General features: G+C 44.4%; 1 protein-coding gene across 1 annotated transcript; it reads left to right on the top strand.

Annotated features, from left to right (window-relative positions):
* Positions 1-3865: 3865 nt before the first annotated feature.
* On the top strand, positions 3866-17557 carry LOC115076509 (basic phospholipase A2 VRV-PL-VIIIa-like). Its single transcript, XM_029578050.1, has 6 exons — positions 3866-4000; positions 5968-6110; positions 8273-8325; positions 10057-10201; positions 14644-14750; positions 16005-17557. Exons 1-6 carry the CDS (start codon positions 3866-3868, stop codon positions 16142-16144), a joined length of 723 nt encoding a protein of 240 aa, XP_029433910.1. The 3' UTR covers positions 16145-17557.
* Positions 17558-18267: the final 710 nt, after the last annotated feature.

The following is an 18267-nucleotide window of genomic DNA, read 5'->3' as shown; positions in this document are numbered from 1 at the left end:
GAGACACGGCTCACTGCTTAAGCTGCACATTAAGGGCCAAAATTCCAAAGCCATTTATGCAGTTTTCAGTGCATAAATGGTATGTTAGAAAAATTTCCGACTTTTGCATGCAAAATGTATGGGTGTAACTTTATTTAATGCATGGTTGCACTGTTCATTAGCAGGATAGTCTCTTCTCCTTAGGCTGAGTACCTCCTCTTCTGCTGCACCTGCTTGGCACTGACTCCAGCATCTTTCAGGCATTGGGTCACAGTGTCCGGAAGATCAACATGAGAAACTCCCTATCTCCTTAAAGAACTCACTTTCTGTCCTCCCCTGGGAAACTCCTGCGACAGCCAGCAACCACTCCACTGGGAAACTCTCGCTCCTCCTCCTCCTGCTCTTCACAACTTTAAGGCCTTAGAGAAGACAGCTTAACATTCGCTTTCCCCTTCCTTAGCTCTCCAAAAATAAGGAGAGAGCCTGAAAGCCCCTTCCTTGGGCCTGGAAAAACTCCCCTTGCGCACGACAGCTCTTGTGCTCTCTGCGTGGCCCCCTGCAGCTTCTCTGCAGGACAGAAGGAACCGAAAAAGCTGCTTACATCTCTCACAGGTCTGACCCACACCAGCCATCTCCCAAAATAGTGCTCTTCTGGATGGACCCTACCACCTCTCTGTACGCCAAAACACGTCCTGTATAAAGGAAGGGTAACAAAAACAGGCTTTATCCAGAAGTCCTTAAAATACTTTATTATAGCGAAGACAAGTTGCCCAATAATCGCCCGACTCTGGCCGGGTTTTGCCCGCTTACAGGGGGCTGCTTCAGGGAGCACATTAAATTAGTGCGGCATGGAAGGGGCTCCTACATTTCCTTTTTAGGAACCCAATAACACAGTTTGAAAGAAACAGAGGGCTGAGGGAACATGTAAGAAAGAAGAAATGTAGAGAAAATGGGGAAAGAAAGTGGTTTCCTGTGCTGGGGGAAGAGGGGAATGCATTTCTGAACTGCTAAACAAAACATGGTTTGTATGTTTTTTAACTTCTTTCACTTATGAACATGGGATTTGATGAGCTATTTCTCAAACCAGCGACCAAGATGTTAGGAAATGCACCTTGGGGGTTGCTGCAAGCTTCCAACAGAACTTACAGAGCCGCGGCTCTCGTCTATACAAGGTTTCCCAACCTCTTGTGCAAGGCGACCCTGCAGGGCACCCCCGGGCAGGAAGAATTGGGCCGCAAGACCATGGAGCGCTCTAATGCATGCTTCCCATTCTCGCATCAGAACCAGATTCACAAAGCAACCCGTCAGAACAGAACCCGAGCTCAAACATACAGCAAAAAGAAAAACGTGGTGGATAAACCATGCACAGGGGAATCTTTTTTTCATGAGATTAATCCCAGTAAATTCATTGTCATGAGATAACCATTACCTCAGTAGTCCAAAGAATTCCAACAATCTGCACCAGGTGAACAGGGGTTTGGGGTATTTTGTTGTAATATTTGTTTTTTACCTGATTATGTGTGTTGTAATTTTTATTTCTTTAGATGTGTTGGATATTATGACTTTATAGCCCTCTTTTTGGAGTTTGTACCTCACTTAGAGTTAAAGCGTGCAAGAAAGGTTTTTAAATAAATAAATGTGATGATAAAGCTACAAGGTGCCGGCATTGTTGTCACAGTGTTATCCGACAGTGCTGCTGGATGCCGCTGGGAGCATACGATTTGTGGAAGCCGTTCTGAAAGCAATGCTCTGTGGCTAAACAGGCATTTCCCCATGAAGAAAGCCCCTCTCAAACCTGTCCCTCCCCCCTGCCCAGCATGCTGTACCCAGGGAAAAGGGGCAAAGGCAGGGCCATCCCAGCACACTGCACCCAGGGAGTTTGTTTTGAACTCAGTGGGGCCAATGCAATGGAGTGAGCTCAGCCCTGCGCACAGCCTGATGCACGGCTGAACACGCGTTTTGGACACGTAGAATAACTCCCGATGCAATAACGGGATTAGCGCATCCAAACCGAGCATTCAAACCATGCGTCCAAACCAGCGCGTAGCTAACAGTGCTCATCACATGTAAATACCATGCAAATACCCCCGATGCAAAAAATCACCATGTGCTCGGCGTGCACATTTTATCATGCAAAAATGAATGCCAGCCGCAGAGCTGACATTAAGTATTGAAGAGCCCCAAAGCTTCACGGAAAGCCAAAAATACTGCTTTTCTGTGGTTCCTCCTACTTAATATTAGTGTGATACTAAGTAGGAGAAACCACAGAAAGCAGCATCAGAAAAAGTCTTAATGGCGTCAGGTTAGGAAAAAAGGAAGCTCGATTTGCAAGCATCTGTTTTCCTAACCCACGCACAGCCGTGTCTCCTGGGCGCCCAATGACAAGGACGCACTAGAGTAGAAACACACAACTGATCCCTCCTGCATCTTTTTTAGCATGGTTCCTTATTACCATATTGAATCACGCACCTAGGAAAGGTGGTTGGGCACACGATAGGAAATCTGGCGCCCAATACGCGTGCCTGTTTTCTACGCACTCGTATTGCATCGGCCTCTGTGTGCTTTCTTTCCAGCAGGGCGTTTTCACCTACGGATATCTTACGTTCCCACAATCCCCTCTGGGAACCGGATTGCTAAGGAGAAACTCCACAGGTACTTTCCTGATGAAAATCAGCTTGCGAGCCTCCAAGTATTACAGGTATTCTGAAAATCAGATTACTCTGAGCTAAATGAAGATACAGGAATGGGTCTGACCATGAGATGCACTTTGTTCAAAGTTGTTCTAAGTGGAAAGTGCAGCTCAAAAGAGAAAGATAATGATTTCCTCAGAAATTCAAGTACAAAGTCAAATTAAAAAGTTAAGAAAGTCTTCATAAGATAACACGATCTTTAGATGCACAGACTCTTCTAAATTATTAGAAACATTGTGCTCAGAGGAAGGATATTTGCAATGGCTCTTTGCTGATGAAATAGATTTTAAATTGAGAAAGACCAGACCGTTATATTATGAAAAAGGAAATATGGATGATAGCTTCTTAGCTTTTAAAAACTGCATAAATTTATTTTAGCTAGAAACATTAATAAAATTAGAGACAGTAAAATTGACTCGGAGTCTAGAAGCATTAGGGAAAGATTTATCTTCTTATTCACCTTTTATGTCAAAGATAAGGTCATTTCTCGCTTAAAGGCGAATTTTAAAAGCCCAGTGCACGCATTAAATAGGGGAAGCATGAATAAGTCAACCTCGCATGCACCGATGGTATTTTAAAAAGTGCCCAGATGGGCGTGTAAATGCTGAGGCGCGCACATCTCAAAACTGTTCAAAAAAAGGGCGTGGCATGGGCATAGCCTAGGCGTGTCAGGGCCTGGCCAAGAGACGTGCTCGTAAACAATTACCACCCTGGCGCGCACCCGAAGTCCCCTGCCACATAACTTTGTTTCTGCTGTGGATGGCGTGTAAGTTAGAAAAGAAAAATGATCCAGCCATTCTGGAGGGGTTTAAAGGGTCTGGCGTGACGGGGAGTGGGGGACAGGCTATCAAACCAGGAGGGTCTAGAGGACCTAGCTGTTAACCGGGTGAACTAGTGGATAAACTGGTAATGACAACGGCGCGCTCCCCTTTTAAAATGCCCCAGCTTACATGGTAGAACTGGGATTTGTTAGCCCACTTAAAATTTGTAGCACATGTACGCATGGCCAGGCTATTTTATAACATGCATGAATATACGCGTGCAAATTATAAAATGGCCGCGACGGGCACGAGCCGATGTACACGTGCCAACGTCTGCCCGTGCGCCGGTTTGAAAGTTACCCATCTTAATGAATGTTTATCCTCGCTTCGGTTTTCCTCAACAGTCTTGAAAAATTTGAAAAGGAAGTTTTAGCCATGGAATCTGAATCACTACACATTTTGCAAGAACTTAAATTAAATAAAGTGCCAGGTCCCAATGGTTTTATAAATCTGTTGCTGAGCAAACTCTTCAGAACTATCCTTTCTGCTCAAGATTTAACGTCTTCCACGGTAAGGGCCCGAATCAGAATGATCCCAAAAGAAAACAAGGATAAAATGGAGGGCGTTTCGTACCAGTGTATTTCCTTTTTAAACTTAATGTAACAGGCCGAGCTATAGCTTGGCATCTCTAGCCCTTTTTAGGGTCCTAAGATCCCCCTACCAGACAAGAGGAGGCTTCAAAAGTTTGTATCTTCAAGTGGGTTTATTCAGGGAAACAGCTGAGAAACCCCAAAATGCGAAACAATATGCACAGTAAACAAAACAATATGCACACTTATTTTTTTATCTCTTTTGGGGGGGGGGGGGAGGAAGGGGGCCCCTCAGCTACCAATCTTTTCTTTAACCATCACCCTTGGGAAGGGCAATAGAGGACCAGGCTGTTGCCGCGTGGACACTTTCTGTAATTTCTTTACTTTGGGGCAGTCAGGGCCAGTTCGAGTGGCAGCCTCCGGTTGAGCCGGCGGGGGAGGCAGGGTCACCACTACTCAGCTTCCTCATTTTTCTGGGACTTTTTTTTAGGGGCCCAGCAACACTTGAAGGCGATGGAGGTCCCTTGAGGTTGGGGCCACCATTATGTTAAAGGGTCGCTAGGCGCGATCTTTTGCCCTGCAGCGTTTGGCCATGAGACAAAAGAACGCAACATAGAGGTGTGAGGTTTTTTGGAAGGAAGGGCCCCACTATCACAATGACTCAATGTGGCTGCACTACTGAATATCTCGCCAAAGTTAGCTATCTGGCTATCTTTGCAATCCAGCCAGTGGCCAGATATGGACATCCTAGTTGTCATTGCTTCTGTTGCAAATATTTTCACATATCTGTGGTATAGCCAGCACCATAGGGAAAGCAGAGATCATTAGAGTAGTCATGAATTGGAAATTGTCTGTTTCACTTGTCTTTCCTCTCTGTCCCTGGCTCTCTGCCCTTTCAGAGCTTTACTTCCCAAACAATTGCCTACTGCTGATTAAATCTGACTAACAGGCCGATACAGTAAAGTCCGCGGGAGAGGCGCGCGCACCGACCACTCGCCGGTGTGCGCGATTCTGTATTTAAATTAGGCCCAGCGGTAAAAACGGGCAAAAGGAGGCGCTAGGGACACTAGCACGTCCCTAGCGCCTCCTTTTTGACAGGAGCAGCGGCTGTCAGCGGGTTTGACAGCCAACGCTCAATTTTGCTGGCGTCGGTTCTCGAGCCCGCTGACAGCCACGGGCTCGGAAACCGGACGCCGGCAAAATTGAGCGTCCGGTTTTCGGCCTGACAGCTGCGGGCCAAATTCAAATTTATTTTTTTTTTACTTTTTTTACCCTTTGGGACCTCAGACTTAATATCGCTATGATATTAAGTCGGAGGGTGCACAGAAAAGCAGTTTTTACTGCTTTTCTGTGCACTTTCCCGGTGCCGGAAGAAATTAGTGCCGACCTTTGGGTCGGCACTAATTTCTGAAAGTAAAATGTGTGGCTTGGCTGCACATTTTACTTTCTGTATCCCGCGCGCATACCTAATAGGGCCATCAACATGCATTTGCATGTTGAGGGCGCTATTAGGTGCCACGGGTTGGACGCGCATTTTCCTCCCCTTACTGAATAAGGGGTAAGGGAAAACGCGCGTCCAAGAGCAGGCTAACAATGCGCTCTGTCGGAGCGCACTGTACTGTATCGGCCTGACACGTGTGAATATAAATACCCCCATTAACATTTTTTAGCATACCTATCAGCATTGTGGATATTGTATTGTGATACTGGCATTATGCTTTATTTATAAATTATAATGTATAAAGATGTTTCCGTTAATTGTTATGCCATTCTTAGGCATGGCTGGGTACTTAAATTTGTGCTATCTAGGACCCGTTCTACAAAGGTCCACAGCTCTCCTTCAATTACTGATTTGGAGTAAAAGTGAGGAATCTGCGCATGCTTTCACTTTCCAGGTCTGGATGACTTGTCAGTTACGGTTTGTCGTGTGCCTGTTATTGCATTCAGCCCTACCCATCTGGTCCTATGCCAAGGCTGCTGGTCTATTTAAGGGAGGCTGCATGCCAAGACCCATCTCATGCAACGGGACATAACAGTTCGCAGAACAGCCAAGAGTCTCCCAGCAGCCAGAGGAAAGCAGCCTCTTCTAGGTGGGATTAGCTAAACTTCTCAAGATAGAGCTATCATATTTACAAATACAATAAATTCTCAGACTTAAAACTTTTTTTTTTCATTTTAAGGCAATGGTTACCTGATTAAGCTAGATTCTTTCCTGGGTAATAGAGCCTTTTTATCATTAGAAAACCTAATGACTGGATCTCAAACATTTAATTTACTGTAATTAGAATATCCTTTAATAGATGTAATTATTGGTTTTATAATTAGAAACTTTGTAGGTTGGGAAATACTTTGGATTGGATCAGCTTTCAAGATCACACAGGTCCCCTTTTAAGCTCTGTTTACATTTTATATTTGCTGATTTTAAATATTTATAACTATTTGTTCTGTGCATTGTGGCCAAGTTGTTTTGACGAAAGCCCCAAACTCCTCGTGCACTGCTGCTTATGGCGAGAGATTGAATGGAAAGGTGTAGAGATGTCCCTGGTGCAGCACTATATAGGGACAATATTGTCCAGAGTATTCTCCCCTGCTGGCAAGTTTAAGAAGAAAAATATGATATAAATCACAAGCTAAATTGAATATGGTAAGAATAAGTAGTAACTAGTAATTGGCTTGCATATTCTGGAAACCTTAGGCTTAGCTGATTTTGCATTGACCTGATAAAGGCAGCAGAGCTCTTGGATGCCATCAGTAGTGCAATAACATGGTCTCTCCTGCAGATTGTTTGTTGACCTTATTTTCTCTGTATCCAGCTGGACCAAGGCAATCAGACTACTTTCCCCTAGGGAAGGGGTTCTCAACCCAGTCCTTGGGACACACCCAGCCAATCTGGTTTTCAGAATATCCACAACGTGAGATAAATTTGTTTGCACTGTCCCTCAGATGTTATTTGCTTTATAGATGCATTTACACTTTTTTAAAAAACCTTATTTTCAGGAGCTTTTATATAATTTTTGTGCAAAACAGCAATTGACTTGCTGCTGTTCTTTTTAATTGATGAGTTTTGTGGTGTTTTTCCCTACCATGTGTGCCTATTTCTCGGCTGCATTGTTCATCAAAGTTAGTCTGATACCAGCATCTTCCTTTTTTGATAACCACCCTCCAAACCTTTCCAAATGCCCATTAGAAGCGAACTGAATTAAGGGACCACCCTGAAAAGTGCCCTGCCGCAGCGAGCAATGAAAAACCTGAAATCCATTACCCAAACACTACAGCGTACAAGCATAGGACCACATGGATCACTGGCTTACAGCTCCAGTACCAATGATACACCTCATTCAATGCACAAAAATGTCCCTAAAGAGTGTATATAAAGGGGATTAAACACATCTTCTGATATTGTAAATCTGTAACCACCACAGATTTACATTATCCGAGCCACAAAGAACTCTTGAGCTCCTAATGGGCTATTCTCTGAATTCTCAGTATTTGTACTGCGTGGGCTTTTTTCATTTTCAATATTTGGTGGGAATTCTGCATATTAGTAAATATACAGATATTAATATCATATGGAAAAGAGCCTTCTCTATATAACCAGCAATCAAGAGGGTTGCATTAACATGTAAACCCTCGTTATTTTATTTTAATTTGCAGAGAATTAAAAAAATTCTGCTAGTGGATTTTTATTTTTAAATATACAAAACAGAAAAACATGCAAACAAAAATGCAATGAATCTCCTGGAGTCAAGAAATAATGAGACTCGGCTGAGACACGAGAACCTCCGAATTCTCCGCAGTAACAGACACAAGTTTAGTGCTCGACAAAAGTGCACTCTGGGCAAGGGCCGACCCCCTTCACTTTTGGGCTCACAGACTCATAGACGGTGATCCATATGGGCCGCATGACACCCGAAGCGGCCAGCTGTCTTGCCTACCACTGGTGACAGCCCTGACGAGCAGAACAAGACGTCTGCCCCGTTCTAATTGCCTGTGACATGAGCTCTTCAGGTGCAATGCTAAGTCCCAAAAAATTCAAACCCCAACATAATAGAGCTCAATGGATTTATTGTGTAAATCTGCTGAAACCAGTGTTCCCACTCCCGGACCTTGTGTTATAAAGAGCAGCGTAGCCTTAACTCTTTACTGCATTGCAGAGGGTCCTTGGGGACTGTCCAGGACACTGGGAACTGACTTTGTAAAGCTGGATGACCACTATAGAGATGGCTTTTTTTTTTGTTTATTTTGTCTTTAGATTCCTTGCAGAAATGAAGAATTCCATCATCTCGCTCACTCTCATCATCACCTGTAAGTGCATTCAAGCAGTTGTAAATGTGTATTGATGACTATTGCCATCACTGCTTCAGGTTTAGTCTCCTAGTAAGAATTTAATAAAGTGTAAAGTTACAATGTTAAATAAAAGTTAATTACAAGGTTAAATAAGAATTATTTACAATGTTAAATAAGACTATATTGATGTTATAATGTAAAACAGGAAGCCCCTACTTCTTGAGTACAGTTACAATGTAAACCGATGTGATCTTCCATATTGAACACTGGTATATAAAAACTAATAAATAAAATAAATAAATATAGTGTTATTGGTGTTTAACAGAGGCTTCTAGTTTTAGATTTTAACTAATAAATACCAATAGCCTCCTCCCCAATTCAAAAAAAAGATGAACTCTGGGGGAAAGACCAATGCGTCCAATATTCTCTCACCCTTCCTTGCCTGCCTGGGACCCTCTGGGGTTGCCACCTGCTGTGCTCCTCCCATCTCAGGTACTTCCAAAGGTGAGCAGTGGAGCTATTGGTAAGAGGGCAGAATGAGCAAAGGAAGGGGGGCGGATGAAAAGGAAGTTGTGGGGATGAGGGTGAAGAAGGATGAGCTAGAGAGAGAGAGAGTGGTGAGGATAGTTAACACTGGGGAGAGAGAGAGAATGAAGGGATGGGCTGCTGGCAGGGGAATACCCCCTAAAACAGCAGGTCTTGTATCCGCATAAAACCCCGAGAGAGCTGAAATATAAACTCTACCTACCTAAAACCAGAAGCTCTGGGTTCATATCAATGCCATTCTCGGCAAGGTGATGGAGGAGCTAAGGGCCAGCAGCATTTGTGAGAATAGAAGGAGAATGCTCGCTCCCGGCTGGGACCTGCTCCTTGCAGTCTCATCAAGGGACCAGGCAAACATTTTTAGGTGACTTTTCAAAGGAGTTATGTGATTAAATGTAACATACCATCGACGCAATTTTCAAAAGCAAAGTGCATTTACATGCATAAAACCCAATAAGTGCTTTTGAAAATCAGGCCCTTTGTGTTTTGTTTAGCTTTTCTTTTTTGGGGGGGAGGGGAGTTTGTTTTTTTTTTGTTTTGTGTTTAGGTCAGAGGAAAGTAAAATAGCGCGTGGATGGGTGGTTTTAGGCTGTATGTGCGCTATTTTGCCTCCACTTGGCTGCTCACGCAAGCAGCAGGTGCAACCTATGGAAACGGCTCTTAACGCACTGGGGCTGATTATTAAAAAAGAAAGGAGGAGAGCTCGTGTCTCTTTGACCAATGTGTATAAAGCATGCGTCTTAAAAGCGCCGTGTAACTTGAGATCACCTCCCCTAGATTACTCCTGGCTCTGTATGCTGGCTGTTTCCTCAGCTCCGTGAGGGAGGCAGAGATTGCACTAAACATTTGGGAGGGGTAACGTTTCCAACTGCCCACACTGGGGCTGATATCAGTGCATTTCTCACCATTTTTTTTTTCCCCAGCAAAACTCCCCACCTCCTAAAATTCAAAAGTGTGCGTGTAAGTAGAAGCCCCTTCCCAACTTCAGCGCCAGGAATGCCCTCTGCTCGCCTCTGCCAAAGTTAAACGCGAAGCAATTTTGTAAAAACCCTCTTCGGAAGGTAAAGCACTGTTTTACCCATGGGAACGATCCCCCTTATGAACAGCTCTCACCAATAGGGGCTCAATGGGTCAAAGGCAAGACGGGGGCGGGGAGGGTGATGCTCTCGGCAACGTTTCCCGTCAGTGCTTTTCTCCTTATCTCAGGTGTGATCGTGGCACACGGCAGCCTTCTCGAGTTTCAGACGATGATTAAACTAATGACTGGGAAAAGCGCCATACCAAGTTATTCTTCGTACGGATGCTACTGCGGAATCGGCGGACGTGGAACGCCAAAGGATCCGACAGACCGGTAAGTTGTTACCTGATTGTTACCTCATCTCTGCTTGACCTACTATAGCTGTTCAGCGGTCAACAAAACGAGAGGACAGGAGAAAATACAAAAGGGCATCACATGGAGAGGGTGCATTGAGATACTGAGAATCTTGCAGCAAGGTTACAGCCTTCAATTCATTACCCTTTGACAGCCATTCAGCAGTGTATGCAGTCTCACTGCAACAGACAGATGTTCACGACCCAGCTGATATCATCTGGAATCCTCTCCTCTTTCCCAGAGATCTCCCATTCAAAGCAGAACTGGGACACAGTGTTGGAACATTATAGAGCATGGGGGCATCTCTAAAATTGCCCCATTGGTTGGCACACCCTGTATTCCTGATACCGTGTGAGAGCATACTACCTAACGATAGATTTCTGTCTGATTGCAGGACAGGGGGTAATTAGCTCCTAGTATGGGAGGCTCTTGTGAGATGCAGGCGACGTCCAGCTATGAACTTTAAGGTGAATTTTAAAAGCCTTATGCATGCTGAAGTCGAGAGATACACACAGAAGTCGGGCCGGCGCCGCATGTATCTCCCGGTGTGTACATAAACTGGTCAGTTTTCAAAGGCTTGCGTGCGCCAAAACCAGATGATACGCGCCTGACTCAAACCCGCGTGCGCCGCGTAGATTTTAAAAGGCCCTCGGCCATGCGCATATCTCCTGGTGCGTGCGTAAACACGGTTTTCTGTAAAAGGGGTGGGGCATGGGCGTGGTCTGGGTGAAGCAAGGGCAAGACAGGAGCGGGCTGGGTCTGTAGCATGAATCCAGTGTGTAAGTATTTACACGCACAAGTGCACGCCGGGGTCCCCGACCGTGTAACTTTACTTCTGTTATGGACAACGTGTAAGTCATGTAACAAAGAAACAAATACACTAGTTAGTGGGGTATTAAGGGTCGGGGGCAATAGGGTAAAAGGGAGGCAAGTTATCTAGGGAGTTTAGGAAGTCCTCTCCTTTACTGGGGTGAACTGAGAGCAAACTGGCCGTACATACCTACCGAAATTCCCCCCTTTACACGCTTGAGATGGCATTCGCATGCACATACGCACATCAATATAAAATCGTGCACACGCGGATAGCCGATTCTATGATACGCACACATATATGCCACAGAAGGCCAGGCTTGGTGAGATCTGGAATACTATACCTAGTTCTGGAGTCCACATCACCAGAAGGACATAGAGCAGAGGCAGGTCAAGTGGGGGCTACCAAACTGTGCTGAGTCTATTTGTGCCATAACCCATATCAGATGAGAAGAGGAGTGAGAAGATAGATATGATAGAGACATTAAAATATCTGAGGTATAAATAATGCACAAGAGGCAACCATTTTTCAATAGAAATTAAGTTCCAGATGATATACATACCTGAAACATTTGATTTCCAGAAACCCTGGGAATGTTGTGGATTATCTGGGGAAGGGGAGAGGGGGAAGGGGAATCAGGAACAGTGAGTTCCTCCTGGCATATAAAAACACACTCTAACACACTCACATGTTCTCTCTCTCTCTCACTTTTACTCCTCTTATTCTCCCACATATAAACTCTCGCTCACTCACATGCTCATTCTCACTCACATATACACCTACTCGCACACACATGCGCACTCCCACACACACACACACTCAAGCCAGTTCACAACCCCACTCATGCACACACTAACCCATTCATGTTCCCTCTCTCCTCAGCCCCCTAACCCATCAATGGCAGAAGTCTCCTTCAGGCCCACATGGCTGACGGTGTTCCTCCTATTGCTGACAGCTGCATGGGTCGACACTTCCCCCTGCTCCTTCTGCTGGAAGACACGAACACTGCTGCTACTTCCAGCTGTTTGGGCCCACGTTAATAGGCTGCTACTTGTGGCAGATGGGACTCCTCCTCCCCTCTCAGCCACAGGCCAACGCTCCTCGTTCTGCGAGTCTTGGTAACTTCCTCTTCTGGGAGTTTTCCTGGGTTTTCTGGAGACCCAGCAATTCCTTTGGAATGCAGGAGTCGCTGGGCCAAATCGGGAGCCTCCAAAATATGATGATCCTTGTACTTGAGAGTAATGTAAAGACATATTTCCTCATAAAGTGGGTGGTAAATGAATGGAGCATCCTCCTGGTAAAGGTGGTGAAGGGAAAAAAATTCAAGATTAGAGTATCCTTGGTGGGGAGAGGTGAAGGTAAAGCCAGAAATCAAATAAGATTTGCAGAGTTAGTTGGTTAGGAAAATGAACAGATGAGATGGACCTTGCACTCTTTATCTGCTGCCTTATTCTATGAGCCTAAGTGCAAGATGGATTTCAGGTTTTCATTGCTGAAGGCAGGGAATTCACGACTCAGACAAGAAATAGGTAGGGATCTTCATTTTCAATTTTTATTTCATTTTTCCTGGGAATTTCAATGCTATAATAAAAAAAAAGAATCAGTGGAAAAATGACTTTTCCACTCATTGTTCTCTTGTGTGTGGGGGTTTTTTTTTGTTACCAGGAAAATCACCAGGAAAAATTAAATAAAAACTGAAAAGGAAGGTCCCTAGACATAGGACTGGGTAATTTTAAGTGGCCTGCGTAGCACTGCCAGGTACCCACAGACTTCAGGCCCTATTTCCAAAGTGGATTTCTGCGGGTAAACTTTGCAGGTGTGCGTGGAAGCTGGTGCACGTAAACGAGAGCGGGTGTAGCTATGGGCATGTGGATTGCATGTACGCTTTTGAACATCACCACCACCACACCAGAATGCCTTACTATGTACGTAAAAGCCATGCACCCAGCAATGATTGTCAAACGTGGATCTGTGCACGGAAACTGGGGCTTCTGTATGTAATTCCTTTTGAAAATTACCCCCTTGGTGGGGAGGGGGTAATTTTATACCAATTAAATAATCCACCTATTAGGATGTTGCCATCAAATATTATATGAATATGAACTTGAATTAATCAGTGGAGACCTTCATATTGTAATCCGCCAATACTATTACAGCAAACATATGCACTTATTATGATGGTGTGCATAATTATGGAACTCTTTCAATTTTTCATATAATTTTTTATTATTGCACATAAAATAGCATGGTCTTATCTTGTTTCTTGTTATTCTTTACAAATAATAGCCCAATAACCAGTCCAATTGCCCTACGCCGATAAGCGTTTTGAGAAGCATACGGCGTCTCTGCTTCAAGGGAATATTCTTCCTTATTTGGGGATAGTTTTATGATATAGCACATAAAAATGTCAGGAAATGTACACAGAGGTTACAACAACTTGCAAACACTTGCGCGCATACATCCACGCTCATAATTATCCTTCCAAACCTAACCCACACACACACTTACAGCTGCTAAAACATCTACTCAGATTTTCCATGAAAACTTGTGCCTATCACTTTTTTAAATCCACAAGTATGTGTGCAAGTGCAAACCCCTCGCCATCTCCACCCCCGGGGAATGCGTCCGCTCAGTCCAGGTAAACTTCCAAACATGTATGACATGCGCGCGTAGGTTTCCCTGCAGTTTTGTAAGAGGTTATTTCTGCACGTGAAACCCTGTCGGGCCCTGAAGTCCCTTTGAGAATTGCCCTCCTAGAGAGAGTAAATTACCAGCATAGATGACTCATTAGGAAATTGCCCAGCCGATACGTGGGTACACTTACGCATGGATGTGCTGCCCGCGCATACGTTTCCCTGGACTGGCCCCAGGCATTCCTGCAGGCGAAGCCGGGGAGAGACTGGGACTTCCGTGCATGCTTTTGAATTTTCAAAAGAACGAATGCAAACTTCCTCAAAACAATTCCCACGCACAAATTAGCAGGTGCAACGGTGTGTGGGTAGCTTTGCTGGGATTCATTTTCAAAGTGAATATTGGCACCTGCGTTTCCTTTGAAAATCGGGGCAACTTATGCACGGATTTGCTGGGGTGTTTTTTTTTATTTTTTTACACGGGATGTTACAAAATGACCCAGTTGTCCGTCTATATTACGAAATTACGTTACCATCAAATGATTCCATTATCATCGTGTGAGAGTTGAACAACATCTATATGCCCAGAGATATCCGCTTAGAGGAGAGACTTAATCTTAATGGCACAATTCAATGGCTCTTTTGAGGGAGTTTAAGGCTTTAGCATGGATTCTGATGAGCGGCCTTTTGTTTTATCCTCTCTGTTCCCCTACCCCCAAGCTCTTACAGGCACATGCATGCACACACCTTCTGTGTTTGAAGACTGCGCTGGATGCCCCGCAGTGACTGTTCAAGCTGCGCTTGCATCAGGCAGCAGGTATCCCCGTGAGAGCAGCACATCCGGGTATCCTCGCTGTCAGAGGCTTTCACCTCAGCACTCTCCCTTTCCTGACCGGCGCAGAGTAAGAGACCCTAAGTTGGCAATCAAGCCCAAGTTTCTGCCTTGACTCAGGGTGTGTCTTTTTGATTTTTCCCCGAAGATGCTGCCTTAGCCACGACTGCTGCTATTACAGACTGGAAAGGCGCGGCTGCAGGCCCAAGACGGACACGTATAGATTCGTTTACAGAAGAGGAATCGTCCTCTGCGGTAAGTGGGGAAACTGCTGCCGGGGTTAAATCCACCTGAGGTCTGGCCGCCTTTCCCTGGGTTCTTCAGGCACAGGAAGGGCAATTTGCAAAGCCGCCCACCTGGGTAACTAGCTAACTGCCCTGGCGGAATATACCCCTCCTCCTCTCCCTGGGTAAAAGTATGTGTGGGTTTCCATAATGAGGAGAAAACGAGGCACCATCCTCAGGCACGTTCAGGTAGCAGGCGTATACAGTGCGCGGGCCTTTGCTTTTTCAAATGTACACGTGCCATTTTAACCTCCACCCCTCCCCTCCCCAAACACACACACACAGATCGGCAGCCAACACAAAAAGCAGGTGCAAATAGCATGAGAAATGGCCCCACTTGTTTCTCTTTGCAAGTAACTACAAGTGAGTGTATTGCACATATCCAATGGCACCCGGGCCTTGCAACCAGGCAATCTGCCTGGAAATGCCTCTCCTTATAATTCCTATTCTTATATCAGAAACTCCTAAACTGGAGACCACCCCACCTCCCCTTTTCTCAGTTTGTTTTACTGTGATTGGTTGAGATCACCTTTCCCCTTCTCTCATTCCTTCTCCTTACAAAATGGTGCCTGGGAGGGTCATTGTCCAAGCTCGTTATATGGGTTTACCTTTGAAAATGGACATTCAGGCCTGCGGGAAATTATTTATCGAACTTCATAAACCAACTAATCCCAATTAGTCTCCAGGCGGTTAACAAATGAAAAATTACGGCATCAACATGTTTAATTACATAAATTTTAATCTCAACACCGCCCCCACTACTATAAAATACTTTTAAACATAGCCACCCAAATACATTAAAAAAATTACTCATCCCTCAGTTTGCTTCAATTTTCTCCTACCATCAGAAGGAGATTAATCTCCCATCAATCTCCTAATCAAGCAATAAAAATAAATGCCCACCCCCGCAATTCCCCTCCATGGTCTGTTGTGCAAGCCCCGAGGCCATTCTCAAAACTGCGCCCTTAGCGCCCCCGACCTAACCCTGTTATTGCATGAGGCCTGCCTGTTTGTGGCTTGTGGGCAGTCTGATTGATATTTATAAGACATGATGGTGTTCTGATTGGACGGAGACCTTGCCAATAATGTCCACACATATTAATGCGTTGCAGACCAAGGCTTCTGTGTACAAAGTAGGATCTTGTGCTGAAGCAAAAGCATCTTGCAAGACTTGACACCAACTCTGTTGCGTAAACTCTGAAAGTCTGCTTCTCTCCCCACACAGGCGCATGGTCTTCGTGCCAAACAGCCATTTGTGAATGCGACAAGGCAGCTACCACCTGCTTCAGAAGAAATCTCGGAAGCTACAGGCTTCGTTATACGTACTACCCAAATGCACTGTGTACGGGAGACGCTTCATGCTGAATAAGAGGTGGCCTTTTGCTGAGAGCTAATTTGCATTGCTTGTTTGGGACCTGGCATTTAAAGAGAATTTGGCGATTCCATGGGACTGAGTGAGAGCACAGTAGTCCTTTGTCTTTTCCCACTGTGCAATTTCTAACTTCCTCTTTTTAGTGGTGTACTACCTGTACATGGATTAAGACATCTACTAGCAAATTATATAGCTTTTTTAGAAAGAGTAATCTATGTAGTAATGTCATCAACAGCCTGGAATCAGAAGGGGCGTGAAGTTCATAATCTAATAATTCAGGTACTGGGATGCTACTGAGACTGGATTTCATCTTCACTGCATTCATTATTTTAGCACCAAAATGAGATTGGTGAAAATAATTACTATCCAGGAAGCATATCAGAGAGGCCTGAGTATTTCATGAAAACCACAATTTAACAGTTAGGGGGCCTGAAGAAGGAGCCCATATGTTTTTCCCTAACTCATGTCCACAACATCTGTTTTGTTGGGGGCTGATGAAAGGTTTCACAGTCTTTTCTAATTGCCAAGGAACCGATCCCACCAGAGCCTTTCCTGAGCCAAAACGATAGCTCTTAGATCACGAACATCTGGATAAAATCCTCATGTATGATCTGTCTTCCAGGGCTAAATTGCAAAGCTTTACAGCCCTTACATGCTCTTCTTGGGTTTTGATTTGCTTCTCCATTGGGAGTCAAATTAGGCTAGCGAGATCACAGATTACATGTACTAACCTCTCCTGACTCTATATTTTAATTTTTAGAGCTGTTTACGGTAGTTATGTGCTCCCAATGGTGTTCTGTATGCATTATCTTGGTTTGCAGTCTTTTGCTTCTGTGTGGTTACTGCCTGCATCCATGGTATTATGTGGCTGGTACACTGTCGAATATGCCTTGGTGAAAGCTTGTAGATATTGGCTTCAGCTCTGGAATTGCTAAACTTGTCTAGGTCCATATTCAAAAGCATTTAGCCGGATAACTGAGATGTTAATCACCTAAATGAATAATTGGCCACAAAGGGGGCTAGAATTTAGCCGGATAAGTTTTGGGCATTCCAGGGGCATCACTGGGAGAAGTTGAGTTAGCCAGCTATATTAACTGGCTAACTCCAATATTCAGAGTTAGTCGGATGACTTAGCTGACTAAGTCTGCTCGAGTCAAAGAGCTGTCCTAAGGTTAGCCGGCTATAGTTAGCTGACTATATTCAATAGTGTGGCTGCACCATTGAATAGACCTTCAAAGTTTGCTATCTGGGCTGTGTCTGAATATGGACCTCATCTTTACTATGTTTAAACTAAACTCATGGACTTGCTGGATAGCTGCTTGATATGACTCAGGATGTCTATGCAGTTTGTATTGTCATATATCCTACAATAAAAGATATATAATAAAGATAACTTGACATCAATAGTTGAGTTGTTAGTGATCTGCTGTATCAATGTCTCACATATTGACTGGAGCAGTTATAGTAATTATCAAAGAGCTGAAAGAATTATGCAGTTTCTGGCAACACATGGCTTACTCTTCAGGGATTTGTAAATATTTTCTCTTGCCATTTTTCCTAATACAGACACTGACCTATCATCCAACCCCTCTTGGGACCTGAGTGTTAACCCTATGCCAAGGGGTCACCTTTCCAGCCTTGGCGAGCACTTGAAAAAACTCCTCCAAGGTGGGATATGATCTCTCCTGGGCTGTGAACTGGATATCATGCAGAGCCAAACTGGACTGGACCCTCTCAACCAAAAAAAAAAAAATTTCCACTCCCAAGAATGTGCTCCAAACAAAAAGACAGATTAAGTGTGTAAATCTTCCAGTAGTCACAACTAAAACAGCGCCAAAGCGAAAACAACACTCTCTACATGAGATCAAAAGAAAACTCACAATTCACTTGATAAATCCATTCTTCGGCCTACCTAGGCACTCTCTAAACACTCTGCTTTAGATATTCACTATTATCCTGATCAGCTCAAGGAAGATTCACCTCTTTTTCTCTTAGAAATGTAATCCTCTTAGCCTTGTGGCAAGTTCCAGTCAGGCACAATTATCTCCTAATCCTGCCGGTTCCCTCCTCAGTTAAAAAAAAAACCTCTTCTTAAATTTCTCTTTCAGGTTCATCT

This window comes from Rhinatrema bivittatum, chromosome 15 (assembly GCF_901001135.1).
Source record: "Rhinatrema bivittatum chromosome 15, aRhiBiv1.1, whole genome shotgun sequence".
Lineage (NCBI taxonomy): Eukaryota > Metazoa > Chordata > Amphibia > Gymnophiona > Rhinatrematidae > Rhinatrema > Rhinatrema bivittatum.
This window is presented reverse-complemented; position numbering and strand designations above follow the sequence as displayed.